This window comes from Cyprinus carpio, chromosome A18 (genome assembly GCF_018340385.1).
Source record: "Cyprinus carpio isolate SPL01 chromosome A18, ASM1834038v1, whole genome shotgun sequence".
NCBI classification, from domain to species: domain Eukaryota; kingdom Metazoa; phylum Chordata; class Actinopteri; order Cypriniformes; family Cyprinidae; genus Cyprinus; species Cyprinus carpio.
The window spans coordinates 25703053-25721302 of NC_056589.1; the positions used below are offsets into that span (position 1 = coordinate 25703053).

Here is an 18250-nt window from a genome sequence, read left to right on the forward strand (position 1 = left end):
TAAAAAGATAAAAATAAAAAGTATTATTATTGATTTTACTATTATTGTTCTATATTGTTAATATTAATATTTTTGTCTTAATTACTTTGCTTTTAAATGTTAAATACAGAGGCTTTATTTTGACAACAGATTTAATTCTCATCACAAATTTGGGAATGTGGTTAGCATGTTAAGTTTTCAAATGCATGTTATAAGCGACTTAGCTCATGAGCTTGCAAAGATGAAGTTCATGTGGAGCAGCATTTAATGCAAAATAATTCACTCCAAAAAACACCAGATCATTGCATTTTGCATTAAAGCATGTGTATGATGCATTTTAGTTTTAGTCTTTTTCTTCTGCAATTCGTTTTGCTTTTTGTTTTGCTGCTGAAGTGAAGAGTATGTGCTCACTGGAAGCTCGGTCCTTGTATAGTCCAGTTGTGATCATGAAGTGGAAAATGGTGCTGGGTTGAGCGTTGGTCCTCAGAAGGGGAAACACTTCACCGCTGCTCACATTCGCCCCAAACACACATACAGAGTCATTCTGCTCTGCACTAGACAGAGTGAACGGACCCTCTCCCAGCTCTAACCAAGCACACATACATACATAAAAAGGTTAGGGGAAGATCTTCTAGTGCTTACAGAAGTATTCTAGGCAAATAAACAGAATAAATCCTTCTTACCTTGGTTGTAATATTCACAGTCATATGCTGTTAAAAGAAACATACTTATATTAGCCGCAATCAGGTTGTATCATGAGTATGCATGCGTTATTTAAACATTACCAGCTTAAAAAGCAACATGAAACAGCATTAGCTGCACATTTAACTTTTTTAGTTTGACAAATCTGCAACTGAAACAGAATACAGAATAGAGTGTCTGATTATATTACCACATTCCGACAGCAAAGAGGAGCAGTTTTGAAAAAGTACAAACTAAATGCTGGGTTAGTTTTGTATTAGAAATGTATATGCGTACAGTATTAGGGTCAAAGACAACTCTCTGCATCAAATTAAATTTACAAAAGTGACTTTATATACATAGGAAGCATATTAAATGTAAGCAATGTGTCTGGTTTAATATTTCAAATACCTTTCGTGAATATAAAATGTCAAAATATGGATGTTGAAATGATGATCCATCCTCAATCAGTGTAACAGATATAAATTTATGTAAAAATGAACTAACATACTCATTCTGACCTATACTTTTTAAAATATAAGAAAATGTGATCATAATAAATTTCATTATATTTTAAAGGATTAAAAACTGCTGAACCTAGTGGTTTGCAGGATAGTGGCAAAGATTAGTAAATATTTAAAATGCAATTTATTAGTTTTTAGGGCTGCACTGTGATCCTTAAATAGAGTTTTAAGGAGTCAACAATTTTATATGACAGAAACCAAAATAAAATATGATAGGAGGCATTCTAATTTAAAGCTGAATTAAACTTGAATTGTTTTGATGCTTGAAACCCCTTTGTCGTCTTTGACCCATTAACCTACAATGACAGACAGCACAAACGGGTCAAAGTTTATTTGCTTCATTATGTGTGTACTTGTACTCACGACACACGGTGGGGGATCTCCAGTTCACCGTGATGCCATTTTGACAGCATTTGTGTGCATATGCTGCAATACTAGTACACAGACATTCACAGTCACCTCCACGGTTGCAGTTGCAGGTGTCCGTTAGACAGTTTTTATAAAACCAGGTCACATCCACCTGAGAGACCAAAGGGATTAGTTACGCACAATACATGGCAACCGAAAATCCCCAATTAGCCTGTCAAGAACACACAATTGGTTATGCACACACATACTCAGGACTTCTGACTTCCACCTGAATGTGTTAATGGTGGAATGTTCTAGCTTTTCAAACCTATGCAGCCCCCTAGTGGCCATATTTTGAACGGCAATCCGTCTCAAAGCTTCTATCTATCAGAGGGTTCATCGCAGACAGTGTGTGTGTCTGTCTCATGCTCTGCCAGCCTGTGTGTGGCTGTGGGTAAGACGTGGCCTTTTTATCTGTAGGCCAAATGTGTTGTTAAACCCCAGATGAGAGCTGCTCACCACATTGTGACATGGAGCAAATACGTCACTGTAGAGAAGGCCACACTCCCGCTTGGCATACGGCTGCCGACTGAGATCTCCTTCACACAGTCGGCGAACTACAAAGTCGCTCTCACACTGCACACACATTAACACATAAAAGCTGATTATTGTAACAGTACAGTTTACTATGGTTTTACACTAGTAATAAAAGTATGGCAGAAACCATGAAACATGAAAACATTTTAAGAATCCATACGGTTTAAAAATCTGGGGTCAGTGAGATTTTTAAATGTTTTTAAAACAAGGCTTAAATGATCGCCAAGTCTGCATTTAGTTGTTCAAAAATACAGTAAGTACACTAATATTGTGAAATATTATTACAATTTAAAATAACAGTTTTCTATTTGTATATATTTTAAAATGTCATTTATTCCTGTGATGCAACGTTGAATTTCCAGCATCATTACTCCAGTCTTCAGTGTCACACGATCCTTCAGAAATTATAAAAATATGATTTACTGCTCAGGAAACATTAAAGGGATTGTTCACCAAAAAACCACCTCATGACTTACTCACCCTCAAGCAATTCTAGGTGTATATGACTTCCTTCTTTCATACAAATACAATCAGAGTTATATTAAAAAATGTCCTGGCTCTTCCAAGCTTTATAATGGCAGTGAAAATCTCTTGGGATTCAATATTCGAATAAAGTGCATCCATCCATCATAAAAAAAGTATTCCACGCGGCCTAAAACTGAAAATTTATTTTAAAGAAAATCTTACTGACCCCAAATTTTCCAAGAGTAGTGTACATTTAGTGTACTGTCTCAGAGTATCCTGAAGTGTCATACCTGCCCAACAGCCCAGCTGTCTCCAAAGGCCTGTGCGTTACTGACCTCCATGTGTCCAGCTGTGGTCATGTCATTCACTGTTACCATGTCAAAGTTTCCACACAAACCACTCATTTGACCCTAAAAACACAGCCAAATACATTATATTAAGACACATGGTTGATACAGTATAAAATTATACTGATGATAGAGAGAAAACAAGCTCTGACCTTCCACTGGGGTCCAGCACGAATATGAATAGTGGTCTTGCGGTCCCATAAAATGGTCAGATCTTGAGCAGGAAAGTGGACCACAGTGTAGTATCCCGCACCCCACAGTTGAAACTCATATCCTCTTCCTACAACAGTAGATGAGCTCTGACAAGCACAAACCAATTCAAATCAACACAGATTACAGTAAATACAGAATAAAAGATATGCATTTTAACAAAAGCAATTACAGTCTCCTAGTTTGTGAAAGGACAAATGTGCCATTAAACAACTGAAGATGGGTTGTGTCTTGTACTCACAGGTTTACCAGAGTTGTCACTGAAGTAGATTTTAGTGAGGCCAACATAGATGAGCAAGTACTTCATGCAAACAATCCCACTTTCGTAGCAGTCTTTATTTTGAGACATGATGGACACCTCCGTATCACCAACACTCTACATATAGACACAAGATTAACACAAGTATAGTGAGCACTGAGCAATCGATACATGACTCTTTGACATCTCAAGCCCTTATTTCATACCAGTAACCATAGCAACAGTGACCAAAGTAATATCAAAGATGCCGATGTCCATAAAACTGAAGGCCTTATCACTTTCTGACATGACATGAGTCCATGAGCCGCTAGTTAAACATTAAATATTCATTAACAGACAGCAGCTTTTAAATTTGAGTGGAGAGCAGAGCTCTTTTTGAGAAATCAATATTTTTATTCAGCAAGGATGCATTAAATTGATCAAAAGTGACAGAAAAAGACATTTATAATAAAATCTCTATTTCAAGTAAATAGTGTTCTTTTGAACTTTCTTTTTTGAATAAAAAAAAAATTTTTTCCACAAAAAATATAAAGAAGCACAACTCTTTTCAAGATAATAAGAAATGTTTTTTTTTTTTTTTCAAATCAGCATTTCTGAAGGATCATGTGACACTGAAGACTGGAGTAATGATGCTGAAAATTCAGCTTTGCATCACAGGAGTAAACTACATTTTAAAATATATTCAAATAGAAAACTGTTCTTATAAATGGTAAAGATATTTCACAATATTACTGTTTTTACTGTATTTTTGATCAAATAAATGCAGCCTTGGTGAGTATAAGAGAATTAAACATTTTATGATCATACTGACCCCAATCTTTTGAATGGTAATCCCATCCCAGTCTCATCCCAGTGGTTGAGCAAGAAGCTGATATGTCTGACCTCTCAAACAAGCAATGTTTTGAAAGCGCCACAGAGCCACTTTGTTTACACTCTTCAGGAATTCAACTAATGAATGTCTTAATTATAGATCTATATATCTGCATATTAAACTAGGATAGAAGAAAGTAATTTAACATTAAAAGTGACACATATTTAAATAACCGATGCATTCCTGATGTATCAGCTCATAGGCAGTATTATATCATATGCAACAAAACCTTGTTTGTTGCTGTGAGTGTGTGTGTGTGTGTGTGTGTGTGTGTGTGTGTGTGTGTGTGTGTGTGTGTGTGTGTGTGTGTGTGTGTGTGTGTGTGACTAAATGTGTTTGTTTTTGTGTTTGTGTGTGAGTCTGTCCCCCGGGTAGATCAGTAGACTCCTCAGAGAATCACTGGCCTTTAGGAGACACCAAAGTCTATTCACCTGCACCTTAAGCATCTACACACACACACAAACGACGCACACATGCATACACACTTTCTCAGTCATTAAGGGCAGTAGCAGGTTGCATTGCGTAGGCTGATAGGGAACAGATTGCTCTTTGTTATGTGCGGCTCTTTGCTGAGTTTCTGTGCTGGGACTGACATTAACTCTGGCTCCATTACCACAGCCCTGTTCTAATTAAAAATCCCCTCTGATTTTCCCAAGATTAGAGGCGGTAGAAGCAGATCTCTTTTCCTGCTACTTTATCCGTCCCTACTGAAGTCTGCAACGTGTGAGAGCACACACACGCACACACATTTTGGCCCTTCACTAAAAATTCTTCAGTTTAAAGGTGCAACATGTTCAACTGGTGAAACGCACCCTTTGTTGAAGGCAAGCTGGTAAGCACCTGTCCACTTGGTCCTAAGACCAGCACACAAGGCAAACGATCATCGCCATTTTACAGCATTTGTACACAAAGATACACTTACTCTTACATTTAAGCTTCCCCGCAAAAAAAAGCACTATTACCATGGTACATGTCCAGAAACAATGGTAAAACTGTCGACCACTGTGGGTTTTTTCAAATGACCAATGGTTATATCTACAATGGAGGGTGGGCAATACACAGTAATGACAGTAATTTAAAAATGTTAAATACCATTTAAAAGTTTGGAGTGAGTAAGTTTTTTGTTTGTTTGTTTTTTCGCAGAATACATTATACTTAAGTAATATATGTATTAAATTGATTTAAAAAAAAAAAAGTGACAGTAAAGACATTTAGAAATTAAAAAAAAAAAATTTATATCTGAAAAATTTTTTTTTTTCAATTTTTACCAACCCCAGACTTTCTAACAAAATCTCTTATTTTAATATACACAAATATCAGATTTATAGGTCTGGTCAACACACGTGTTATTAAACAGCATGGTTCATTTTGGCCACACTCAGGAATTACCTTGACCAGGTAGACCTGGCAGTCGCTGACATAATCATACTCCAGGCCATCAAATGTGTGGTAATGTCGGTCACTGTAAATGGTACACACAGCTGGACACGGTGAATATGTGCAGTTAAAGAACCCACGATGACACACACTGGAGAGAGACAGAGAAATCTAGTGAATTATTACTGAAATACACACACATACACTGTGATTAAAGGAATTTCTGATTATTCAAACTATTGAAAAAAAAATCTAGCAATGTTTCTTCTATATTAAAACAACTATCACATGTGGAATAAACATATAATCACGGCCTTTACCAACCATAAAGTGAATTTTGTTATAATGCATCATGGTGTGGATATTTTGTTATAACTTGTAATGGTAATGACATTTATAATTTTTGGGAGAAATTTTTAAATGTTTGGGGTTGGTAACACTTTTTCAATGTTTTAGAAAGAAGTCTCACCAAGGCTGCTTTTATTTGATTAAAATACAGTAAAAATGTCATGTAAAAATTTAATTATTCCAGTGATGCAAAGCTAAATCTTCAGCATCATTAGTCCAGTCTTCAGTCTTCAGTGTCACATGATCCTTCAGAAATCATTCTAATATGCTGATTTGGTGCCGAAGACACATTTTAAAAGTTAAAAAGGGATTTTGTCATATATAACCTTTCAACACTCTTAATTTGGAAATAGTAATTAGACACATAGACAGAGAACAGAAAAGTTCCACTAATTGAAGAATCACCCATTAACAGGAATTATGGAAGCTAAAAACACTGAAACAAACTGACCAGCGGTAGCATGGAGTGTCCACTGACTCTCCGGGGAGATACTCTAGACCGAGCCATGCACAAGGGCAGTTCTCCGGGTAATAGCATTCTCCATTATGAGCCACTAGCCTGCACCAATTGAAGAAGATGGTGTAACATTACATGCTCTGGTGTCAATGAACACGCATAGGTTTCAAAACATTTGTTCCAAATGCAAAGACGACAGCGATTACCCAGCAGGACATCCACATCCTGGTACACATGGGGTCATGGGAGGGCAGGTCAGGTTCAGCATCAGGTTTCGACAGGTCAGTTCACAGGCCACGCCCACTCCTGAAGGTCCACGCCCACTCTGACTCCTGCAGCTATAGTAGACTTTTCCATTGGGACAATCTCCTCTCTCAGGCTCTGAAAAAAAAAATTGATGGAGAGAGAATGGTTGAAAGAATGAGAATAATATAACAAAACTAAAGTAATGCTATTCCAAGCAAAAGTAGTTTTAATTTAGCTGCTGTGAAATTTCTAGTCAGTTGCTAGCTAGACAAAGTAAAAAAAAAAACATCTACCCCCAAAGTCTCTATGATAGTCACTCTGACAAAATTTTCCACTGTCCTCAACAAGACACATGACTTCAGGTGTCAAATTTAAACTATGAAGAAAGAGTTATGTGCCAATGTTTAGCAATTTGAGTTAAGACTGTGTTCAAATCCATAGTCATGAGTATGAGTAATAGTGATGATTGCACTGCTAATAATTATCAAAGGGAATTAGAGTTAACAGGCAACCAGTTCAATCTAAAACAAAAATGGACAAACGTTAATAATGCAGCAACCTGAATACTGTTGAAGATTTTAAATCACAGCCAAATCTTGCAAATGAGCAATGTCTTACTATTTTGCCATTTGGAAAAGTCTGGAAAAAAAGTCAAACAGACAAGAAAAAAAGCAAAAAGTGGAATTTGCTATCTCCAACCCCACAAGTCTCCCTCTTTCTTTGTGCATGTGTATCTGAGGTTCAGATCTGTCCAGCATTCAGTCCGCTCAATGCGTTACCTCTGAGGAATGTACTGCTGACCCTCTAAGATGAAAACACTTTTTCTCAGGGAAAATAGAGGTAAGAGTGAATAGAGGGTCAAAGAGACTGATGAAATGGAGCAAGGAAAAGTAAAAAACAAAAAGTTTACCTCTCTCTTCAGGCACACACTCCATTTGACCGTTTCTGCAGAGACTAAAGAAAAATCATTATGAAATTTAATTTGTGATTTTATTGTGAAATATAATAATAATTAAAAGTTACAAGATTTGGAAATGGTGCATTTAGAATCTATTGTACATGTCTGACAACAACATCCTCCATGTCCACACACTCACCATGGACCAGAAGAGCTGAAGGACACTTCACCAGGCTGAAACACTGAACCCATGAAATAACAGTGACACTGGGAGCTGAATGAAAACAAGACTCAGTTAGAAAAGGAGAAACTATTTCCTTTTATATGCAAGTATTCAGAAATTACAAGAAGAGGCTGGGGTTGTTGGTGTTTGGTGTATTCAGACGTACAGCAGCACACAGCGCTGGCGAGCGTGATCGTAGAATGTTCCCTCTGTGCAGCTGCATCCTTCAGCACAGTCGCCATCACACACTTCACCACTGCTGATTGACTGACATGTCCTCCCGCATGCTGAAGTGCACGGGTGATACATCATCCCTCCTAAACACACCATACCTACACACACATGCATTCTCAAATTACTTCCTAAACATACTCATACAAAGGACAGATAGACAGACAAACAGATGTAGCGATGACCAACTAACCGCACTCAGAGACATGTGCTCTGAAGTTGATGGTGACATGATGTTTGTTGCAGATGTATGCGTAGTGGGACAGAGCAGTGCAGAGGCAGGCGCTGCCACATCGACAGGCCTGGTACCGGCACTGCTGGTGGTACATGCTGGGACTCACATATGCATGGCACGGCGCAAACACTTCCTCCAAAAGCACATCACACTGGGCAGCATAAAACACTGAAACAAAAACCTTTTCAGCATCACATGAACGTCTAGAAATCAAACAACAGATTAAATGCTAATGTAAGGATAGATAGATGATTTGGAGGCCACAGAATTTAATGACATTCAGAATATGGTTTATTTGACAAGAGTGCACAAACACACAAAACATTTGGTGTGGTTTCAAGGAGCTCTAGGTTCTGACAGTAAAGTAAAGTAGTACGTAAAGTACTTAATAAGTATCTGAACCTACATTTTGCTCTCTTCTGTAACCTCAGAGTTGACTTTTGGGACAAGCATGAATATTGTAATTGTGATAAGCAAAGGGAAAACATATGTACCATTTTGCTGGTTCATTTCACAGGGGTCGATAATAGGTATGTTGACAGGGCTTAAGCATGCTGAAGACACTTTCCAGGCATTGACGTGCAGCTGTGGAGTTCCTTCAATCATTCCGGCAGGAGAACTGGAGGATAATAACACATTTACTTATGCACCAAGCATTTACATTTATGCATTTATGAGATGCTTTTATTCAAAGGGTGTTAGCATTGCATTTACAGTATACATTTTATGAGTTCACGCATTCCCTCGGAATCGAAACCGTGACATTGGTGTTTCTAGCCAAGCACATACTCACATTAATAAAAGTGACTGCATAATGCAACCCAGAAAGATACTGAAAGACATTTGAATTTTTTTGCTGAAAGAAATTCAGAGGTTTAGCCTCCGTTTCTCACAGGAAATCATCCCGTAGGTTTCCGTTGAGAGTCCCACAGAGGCCTAGAGTGGAGCCTATCCAGGTGCTGTCCAGCTGAAGGTAGATTCGTCCACCCTGACAATCATACTGAAACCTCAGGCCAAAGACAGACCGCAGACCCACAAACATCGACGTTAGCCGGCGAACGTTCACCATGTCTAACAAACAAATAAAAAAAAAAAAGAAATGGGAACTACAATTTAATCCAATATTATTTTTTCAGGTAACATAAACATTTAAATGTGCAATTGTAACATTTTTGGTTATTTTTGTTTTTTTTAATTCAATTAAATTTTTATTTTCTTTTGCTGTCCATTGCTCTACTAATAGCTTTTTACTATTCTTAATTATATCTCCATTCTTTTTGCTATTATTATTTAATCTTACCATTCATCAGCATTTTTAACTAACTAAACTCATATATTATATTTATTATTTCATTTCGAAATGTGAAATCAAAGATAATGGACATTAGTAAAAATTCGAAAAGTAGATTGCCCCTCACAGTTGTGCTTTCATCAAACTAAATAGGCTTCAGCCATAAGAATACATTTACTATTAAAGTGGCCAAATACTGATGTAAAATGGAGAACCTTACCATCAGAGTAAGGCAAATTGACAGCCATACTGGCCCCAATAACAATTTCCCCCTCTCTGGTGAGAGTGAGCTGCCTGCTGACATTTTCATCCACCACCAGAGCCACTGAGTGGATGCAAGAGTGTTCCTGAGACTGAGAGATGAGAGAACCTCAAGTAAACACAAAATATCTTTGATGACAAACATACCCAGAAACACTCTTCTTACCTCTCCACAGGCTGTGTACTGTAGTGTGACAGTAAACTTGGTGCTGCCGCGGCTCTTCACTAGCACATACTGGCAAGAGCCCATGTGCATGAAGATCCGCCCATCGAATGTGGTCACATGTGCATCACCCATTACTGTGCATTCCGCTGGGGGTTAAAAAAAAGAATAATATTTGAATTGTTCTGTTCACTCACAAAAGTTTCCCTGAAAAATTTTGTGTTTGCTGTCCATGCAAAAATTTTTGCATTCACTCAAAACTTTTGAGATTTTTTTGAGTTTGTTTTTTTATGTTTTTTTTTACATTTTGTTATAAATTGTTGAACTTTGTATTTGATTGCAAAACTTTTGCGTTCACCCGAAAAAATTCCAAAAACTTGCAAAACTTTTGTGTTTGCCCAAGAAACTTTGCATTCACTCAGAAAAGTTTAGCATTACCTACTAAAAAATTTGTGTTTGCTTGCAAAACATTTGCGTATGCCCACGAAACTTTTTCAAATTTTCTATTTGATTGCATGAACTTTTGCATTTGCCGCCCAAAAACTTTGAATTTCATACACAAAAGTTTTGTTAGCGAATGCAAAGTTTCTCGAATGAACATTACATAAAAAAAAAACATTGTGTAAAAAGAACCTAGTCGTTTCGTTAAACCTAAAATACTGTAAAACTGGAGGATATGTTTTTTATTTACCAGTGCAATTGTTTTCGGTGCAGTTCCACACTCCTCCCATACAGACACTGAAAATGTAATTCACATTAGATGGATTCACCCACGAATTTAACACATTTAACACATTTAACACAGTTTGTTTATTATGGACAGAATTTCTATTTTTAGCTACTGTGGTTAACTATTGGTTCAAAATTTTTGTTTTAGGTGTAAAAGAGTAAGAATGAGATTTTTCTAACCAGACAGTACAGCCCTGCTCCAATACATGACCAAGAGGATATGCTGTGCCATGGTACACACAGGGGCACTGAGACACTGCTATACAGGTTCCATTCTGCAAAATCAGACCTGAAATAGGCCAGAGAGAAAGAGAAGCCATGAGTAAAAAAAAAGGTAGCTATAAGTTCACTATTAAAGAAGTCACTAAAATCATGCTCAACAAGTTAAAAATGTTCTACAAATAACTGCAGCATGCATTCTGAAGTGCCCTGAACAGCTCAACTGCTAATCAACATTTGTATTCTCCTTATAAAGAGCAAACATTTACAAATATTAACATTTTTACTCCCATTTAAGCATCTGATTATTGGTCTTACCATCTGGGCAGTAGCATCCATCCAGACAGTGTAGATTGGTGCCTAAACACTCTTTCTCAAATGTGCATGTTGGTGGGCAGCAGCTGATACAGTCTCTGTGGACAAAACTATCCTCACATCCGTCCGCTGAAATACAAACATATCACATCACAAGCTGCAAAGTTTATGTCATGTGTTTCCTTCATGACATGAAACCCGACTGACCACATGTAGGAAAACTGTCCCTCCATTCTCTGACGGGGTATCCCACATGAGAACAGGCCCTGGTGTACTCAACTAGAGTCCGACAAAATGTCTCCTCATCATCTGATCTGGAGATTAAAAAAAACACTTACAATTTAAAAAACCCAAAACAGACCAAATTACAAATAGTTCTAAAAAAGAACATAGGGGAAAAGTCAGTACTTTTTAGTATGGTGAAATGAAACTGTGAGGGCAGTACAGCTGCAAGTTCAACATGCTTGCAATCTGATCCTCTCACTACCTCTTCAATCAACAGTTGAGTCTGAATCTGTTCATAAACTCTAGCAGCTATTTCATCACTGTAATCAATACACACAACACACACACTCTAACAAATACTCATACGAGCACAAATACCTACATGCACAGCACACACATGCCTATAGTATAGGCTACATATATTCACAAACATGTGCGGCTGTTGCCATATGCAAGGTATTTTCATTACTATAATTAACATAATCCTGTTGGAATTGGGAGGTGTGGAATGCTGGAAATAAGCTAACATTCATGAAGAGAGAGGGAGAGAGAAAAATGCTTATTCTAATTAAAATCCTAAATGTAAGAAACAAAAATGTTCAATATTAACATTAGCAAAAAGGTTAATATTTATACTGTTAGTATTCCACAGTTAGTCATCTGACTTTATGTTCACTATGTTTATTTTGTTCATCCTGTTCCTATATTTTAAGCTAATAATTGCAAAAGATCAAATTACAGAATTCCCAATGAACTTTAGTTCTAAGGCAACTGGCCTTAAGGCAACAGTTTAATTTAGTTTAGTTTAATTTAGAACTCATTTAATTTAGTTCTAAGGCAACTAGTGATCCAAACATTGCAGCAGTTTCAAAGAAGGTTTAGAAGTTTGATTTATATCAAGTAAACTATTAAAAATATTAATGTTAATTAATTTATTTAAATCATTTAACTAAAATAAAGATCAAATAAAATTAAAATTAAAATATTACTTAAAGACTTAAAAAACAAAAACTGAAATTAAATAAGTTAAAGCTGAAGGTCTAAAATTACTAAAATGGAAATAAAAAATAAATGTATTTAATATTAAAAAAACATAAGAAATTCTACAAATTAAATTGAAAACTGAAAATTAATATTAATAAATCATATAATATTACATAAATAATAAATAACACTTTAGATAAAACTGATGAAAAAAGCCTATCAAGCCATTCTAAGGTGATCTCTCAGTCTAGCAAAATCTGTTAAGGCTTGTCAGTTTAGATGGTTTTAGAGTGGTGTTTAGACCAGCAAACATCAACTTGGTCCTGCTGGGAGATCGCTTAATCCAGCTAAAATCAGCAATCCACCTTTAGCTTGTTTTTTTCAGCAGGGTTCAACTTCAGTTACACCATTTAGACAAAAAAGCACCACACTTGACTTACACACACATGTCCGAAACACAGCTGGCGACAAATGGATTTGGGTCAATGTTCTCATGGCAGGAGATGAAAGGAAAGAAAAGCAATGCGCTGCACTTCTCAATGGCATCCTGCTCAGATAACACACAAACAGGCAAAGTTGCTAAAAAGGCGCTTTTAAGTATAATATTAAAAAATATGTTCATATTAATATTTTTAACTCTTGTTTTAAACTATTATACATACTAAGACCCATTTAGTTTAGTTCAAACCCATTATGCATTGTGTGAAAGCGTACATCCATGTCGGACTCAGACGAGCAAGGTCCAGGGAAAACATCATCAACCTCAGGACAGGGTCTCTCTTGAGGCAAATTTACTGCCCAGCTGTTCCCAAAATCAGCAATGTCGTCAGAGACTATACCTAACATTGCAAAATGCAAAGCATTAAGGACACCATAATACACTTGTTCCAACAGAAATGATAAAAAACGGTTTCTTAAGAATTATTAAATTGTCCCTAAAATGTTACAACTCATCTCTAAATAGACAACAGTGGGATGGAAGTGTTCAGACTGAGTATCCAGCACTGCTCGGCTTTGATATAATTGTCCTGAATTTGCTGCTGACTGAGATGATAAGTGTGTGTCCGGGCCTGTTTGTCTCACCGCGGCTGCTGCTGAGATCATCCGATCCGTCATCATTATAGTTTCCACACAGACCACAAGGCCTTCCTTTGTGTGCTTCAGTCATTTTGAGGTAGACTCCAGAGTTCCCGTCCCATGCCAGAGAGAAGCCAAATGTGCTCTTCACCAGGATGTAGTCAGCCAAGCGCTCAAAGAAAACATTGCGCACTGTCTGCGGCAGACTCAGCCTGAATTCATGCACAAGAAACAGACAAAAAACACAAGAATTATAAATGTTATAAAACATTATAAATGTCTTTACTGTCACTTTTAATCAATATAATGTATCCTTGCTAAATAAAAGCCTTAATTTAATATTAAATATTAATATAATGGCCAAACTCACCTATGTCCTCCCTTTAGCACCTGATAACCACTAATATAGATTTCCTCTTCATTTGGGAAGAACAGAGTCAGACCACGAGGACATGAATACACTGAACCTCTACATGAACGACTGTTATGAACCTGCCAATGAGAAATAAATTAGCAATGCAGGTATCAAAAAAAAATATACATAGCAAACAGACCTGGCACAGTTGTAACTCACCCACACAGTATACTGGGGCTCTGTGGAATGGCAGTCTTTGGCCAGGATATATGAACAGGTTCCAGGGAAGTAGTAATACATCCCATCAAAGGTCTCAAAGTGATGCTGACCCCATGAACGGCAAATCCCATCCCTGTCCTGACCATGGTTGGGAACTGATACAAAAAAACAGAAAAATATCCTTTACAAAAAAACTACTGTGGTGGTACCATGACACAATAAAGTGCTTATAATACTATGGAATTAATGGACTGAATGATTACAAAATATGTACACTACCATTCAAAGGTTTGGAGAAGACTCATTTGCTCATCAAGACTGCCATTACTTGATCAAAAGTACAGTATAAACAGTAATACTATGAAATATTATTACAATTTCCAATATATTCAAATAGAAAATTGTTATTTTAAATGTTATTTATTCTTTGATGACAAAGCTGTATTTTCACCCCCAGTCTTCAGCGTCACATGATCCTTGAGAAATCATTCTAATATGCTGATTTGCTACATGAGAAACAGTTGTTCTGTTTAATATTTTTGTGGAATCTGTGATACATTTTGTTTCAGGATTCTTTGATGAATAGAAAGATAGAATGTTCAAAAGAACATAATTTGTTTAAAATAGAAGCATTATAAATGTCTTTACTGTCCCAATTTATCAATTCAATACATTCCTACAGAATAAAAGTATTATTTCTTTAAAAAAAAAAAAAAAAAAAAAAAAAAAAAACAGTACATGGTATTTCAGTTACTGTAATTCTTGTTATTTTTTGTTAATGATTATTCAACCATTTAATTCAATATTTGTGTTGCACGTAATCTATGCCCTCTTATGGCTTATATGAGTACAGTATATGTAGTATCCTGTTATTCTGTTGGTCACACCAGCTGCCTAGCTTTATAGTGTGTGGTTAATTAAACACACATACAGAGCTCTTTGTGACCAGCAATCTATTCTCAGCACATCTGTAATCCAATGCCAACAAATTCAGTAAGACATAGTCACGTAGATTAACTGGAACCAGTGAGTAATGCCACTTGTATTCTAGTAATTAAATTCAGGGTTCTTTCATCCACATTTAATGCTCAGCACTGGGTGGCAGATGATAATATCAGACAGTACCTTACAATTCCATGGAGGCAAGCATCGTTTTTAATTAAATGTAACCTGTGTGTGTGTGCTTCTTACTGATTTGACAGCGTTCCCCGAGACCCTGGAACTGAGCACAATCACAGCGTCCTTCCTCCTGGCACCAGCCCCCATTAAGACACCCACAATATTCTTCAACACACAGAAACACGAGAGGCAAATTTCACAAAACATTAATAATCAACCTTAAAATTAAAATTAAAATGATGGGCCAAGCACTGAAGGTGAATAGCTCCAGTGTTTTTGCTCTGACAGATTTTTGATTTTCCTTTGCTTGGCAGTCTAAAACTACCTAAAGAACCATATAGTTGGTTTTGAATAGTTCACTGAGCAAATTTGGGGTCTCCTACTCATGCTTGAATTGAGCCCTTTGGCCTAGAAACAGTTTCTTGTTCCTTTTTATTTCTTTGCTCATGCAGACTTAACGAAATCATATTTTTTTTCTCTCATTTAAAATTAATTTTCATTTTTATATTTTCAGTTTTTATTTTAATGTTATTATAATTAGCAATTTATTTATTTTTTGTTATTTTTACTAGTTGATTTGAAAAAAATGTCTGTAATTTTCTATACATTTTTATTCCAATATTAGTTATTTAAGAACATCAAGTTAAACTAAATGAAAATGAGAAATGTTGCTTTGTCAACTTGCTGAAATAAAATAATTTTGGTTTGTTTTTTCATATATATATATATTCTTTCATAGTTTTTATTTTTATTTAAGCATTTAATTAAACTAACATGGATTTAGTTAATCCTTATATAAATTGTATTCATTATTGGTAAAAATTTATATACCAGATTTGGCTTTAGATGACTAAAATACACAAAGCTTAATTCACAGTGAAGCTGACAGTGGTGTAACTTCACAAAACATTGTTTTATTGAAGTATAACTTCATAATTGATGTTTCCATCATGCAAACTCAAGTGAGACTGTACAAACCACTGCAAATCATGAGTGCACAGTATACAATACCTGTTGATGCATCTCTCGCTGTATAATTATGAGGAAATCTTCGTGGGAGAGTTGAATCAGACAGCACTGTACTAAGGGTCTACAGAGAAAAAAAAAGTACGAAAAATTTGCCAAGTCCATTGGTCTTATCGGTTATTATAGTGGCAACAGTACCATGTCTAGCCACTAAGCCATGTTGGTGAACCTGTCTTGGCGCTCCTTCACATGGTTTTGCCACTGCAGACATTTGGGAGTGGAGCTTTCAGTGGCTGTAGCATTTGTGTAAACTCCACAAAGACAGCTTTGTCAGCACTGAGAGTGTATCTCAGTATTTGTGAGTGTGTGTGAGTGTGTGTGTGTGGGGTTACTCCACTCTGTCCCTTGTCGCTTTCTCTTAAGTATACTCACCTCTTCACGGAAGAGATCCCGTTTCTGCCGCAGTGCATTAACCCTCCTTTTAAAAGTGGCACAAAGAGAGCAGTATTAAAAGTGCGGCGACTGTGAGACTAAAGGTCTGAAACATTTAAGATGCCATACAGATGCATGATTCTCAAGGAACTGGTTTAATGGTTACTGCAAAACATTAGACCAAACACTTAACATCTTATCAGTGGTCTCTCTGCTCAAAATCTCCTTGTAATAGCAGATGTTTGATAGGGTTCACCAGTTTTTAAAGGTAAAATCAAACTGCTATCTATGCTTAACATGTTTAAAAATCGAAAACCGTTATGATCATACACCTAGCCATCAGCATCAGAACAAGAGGCTGGATACGTAGAAAACCACATACCTGGGTAGTTTATTTTCTGAGTTTGATTCCTGGCAAATAAATCCTGTCAAAAGTAAAAATTATATAAACAAATGCATATTTCTGGACTTATCTTATTAATCAAGTTCTGTCTGTAAATATAAGATCAAAACAAAACTTTATGTATTTATATATTTATTTTAGTAAATTCTTGCATAACTACATTGGAGAGCTGCTCTATGAAAAACAGTATGCTTAGTACACTTAAAACTTATTGAAAATTTATGAAGTTTTTCAAGGCTTAAGATAGATTTACAGAATATATAATTCATCCAAAATAGCAAACTTCCCATACAAATTTGTACCATTGTAAACTATTTTTCCCCCGTCAAATTATAAATTAATTTGGTATCTCTTTCAGAATCTTATCTGTATTACGATTATATAATATTTGCACAATTTTACTAAATAAATATGGTATTTTATGAAAACTATGGTTACTATATTACAGTTTTATAAGGGCCAACTGCAGCGGGTACATTAATATTTAGCAAAATTTAAATTATACTTGCCTTGCAGAACAAATAGCTTGAAAATGAAAAGGGTAAAGAGTGAAAACAGTTGAATGTCCCGCTGTTCGTTCATCTCAGAGCGACGGGCGTCCTTCAACGATCATGAAATGACGAGTTTCATTTTAGGAGGATGGAGTGAAATTCTCCTTCAGAAAAAAAAAAGATTCTCATAGGATTAGGATTAGTTAAAATCTTTGAGGTACGATTAGCAAACTAATGTGATTTGTCCCAGAGTAGTGAAGGATAAACGTCCATCTTCTGTGCAGTCAGAGGAGGATGATGTACCTGCGCGCGCCTGCGGCATCAGGAGGACGGAGCGCACCTGCGCGCAGGTAAGAGCGCACGAGCGCTCATCCACCTGATGCACGAAATCGTATATAGATCTGATGATATTCCAGTTGCAGCAGAAGTAGCCTACTCTGAACACAAGTTTACTTTAACTTTACAATGAATTTGACAGTCAATGGATATGATTAGTATTTTTCATATATTAATATTTATCGATTATGAGGATAGTGTCTTGCTCAGTTTCACAATGAAGCACTGGTGGCAAGTATTAAACCTACAAATTAACACATAATAAAAGGTGAGAACATTGCGCTACATCCCATCAAAATCGTTCAGTGAGATTCAAGGGGGAGGAGGGGGTTTTAAATCTCGAGCCTTGTCCAATAGTTCCCCTCTTTG

At 36.3% G+C, this 18250-nt stretch overlaps 1 protein-coding gene across 1 annotated transcript in view; it reads right to left on the reverse strand.

Moving 5' to 3' along the window:
* Window positions 1-17867, reverse strand: part of LOC109055519 (otogelin-like protein) — a 35278-nt gene extending 17411 nt beyond the window's left edge. The window contains exons 1-32 of the mRNA XM_042775834.1: window positions 17849-17867; window positions 17034-17076; window positions 16652-16697; window positions 16265-16343; window positions 15326-15418; window positions 14135-14289; window positions 13931-14052; window positions 13567-13772; window positions 13198-13322; window positions 12924-13030; window positions 11482-11588; window positions 11278-11403; window positions 10921-11029; window positions 10703-10749; window positions 10015-10160; window positions 9808-9940; window positions 9190-9367; window positions 8791-8915; window positions 8255-8464; window positions 7997-8162; window positions 7807-7881; window positions 7620-7663; window positions 6670-6844; window positions 6458-6565; window positions 5671-5809; window positions 3393-3527; window positions 3094-3240; window positions 2885-3004; window positions 2052-2168; window positions 1548-1704; window positions 663-689; window positions 391-564 (exon numbers count right to left, since the gene is read on the reverse strand). Of these exons, the coding sequence (XP_042631768.1) occupies window positions 391-564; window positions 663-689; window positions 1548-1704; window positions 2052-2168; window positions 2885-3004; window positions 3094-3240; window positions 3393-3527; window positions 5671-5809; window positions 6458-6565; window positions 6670-6844; window positions 7620-7663; window positions 7807-7881; window positions 7997-8162; window positions 8255-8464; window positions 8791-8915; window positions 9190-9367; window positions 9808-9940; window positions 10015-10160; window positions 10703-10749; window positions 10921-11029; window positions 11278-11403; window positions 11482-11588; window positions 12924-13030; window positions 13198-13322; window positions 13567-13772; window positions 13931-14052; window positions 14135-14289; window positions 15326-15418; window positions 16265-16343; window positions 16652-16697; window positions 17034-17076; window positions 17849-17867 (3760 nt within the window). The remainder of the gene's footprint in view (window positions 1-390; window positions 565-662; window positions 690-1547; window positions 1705-2051; window positions 2169-2884; window positions 3005-3093; window positions 3241-3392; window positions 3528-5670; window positions 5810-6457; window positions 6566-6669; window positions 6845-7619; window positions 7664-7806; window positions 7882-7996; window positions 8163-8254; window positions 8465-8790; window positions 8916-9189; window positions 9368-9807; window positions 9941-10014; window positions 10161-10702; window positions 10750-10920; window positions 11030-11277; window positions 11404-11481; window positions 11589-12923; window positions 13031-13197; window positions 13323-13566; window positions 13773-13930; window positions 14053-14134; window positions 14290-15325; window positions 15419-16264; window positions 16344-16651; window positions 16698-17033; window positions 17077-17848) is intronic.
* Between the last annotated feature and the right edge of the window lie 383 nt (window positions 17868-18250).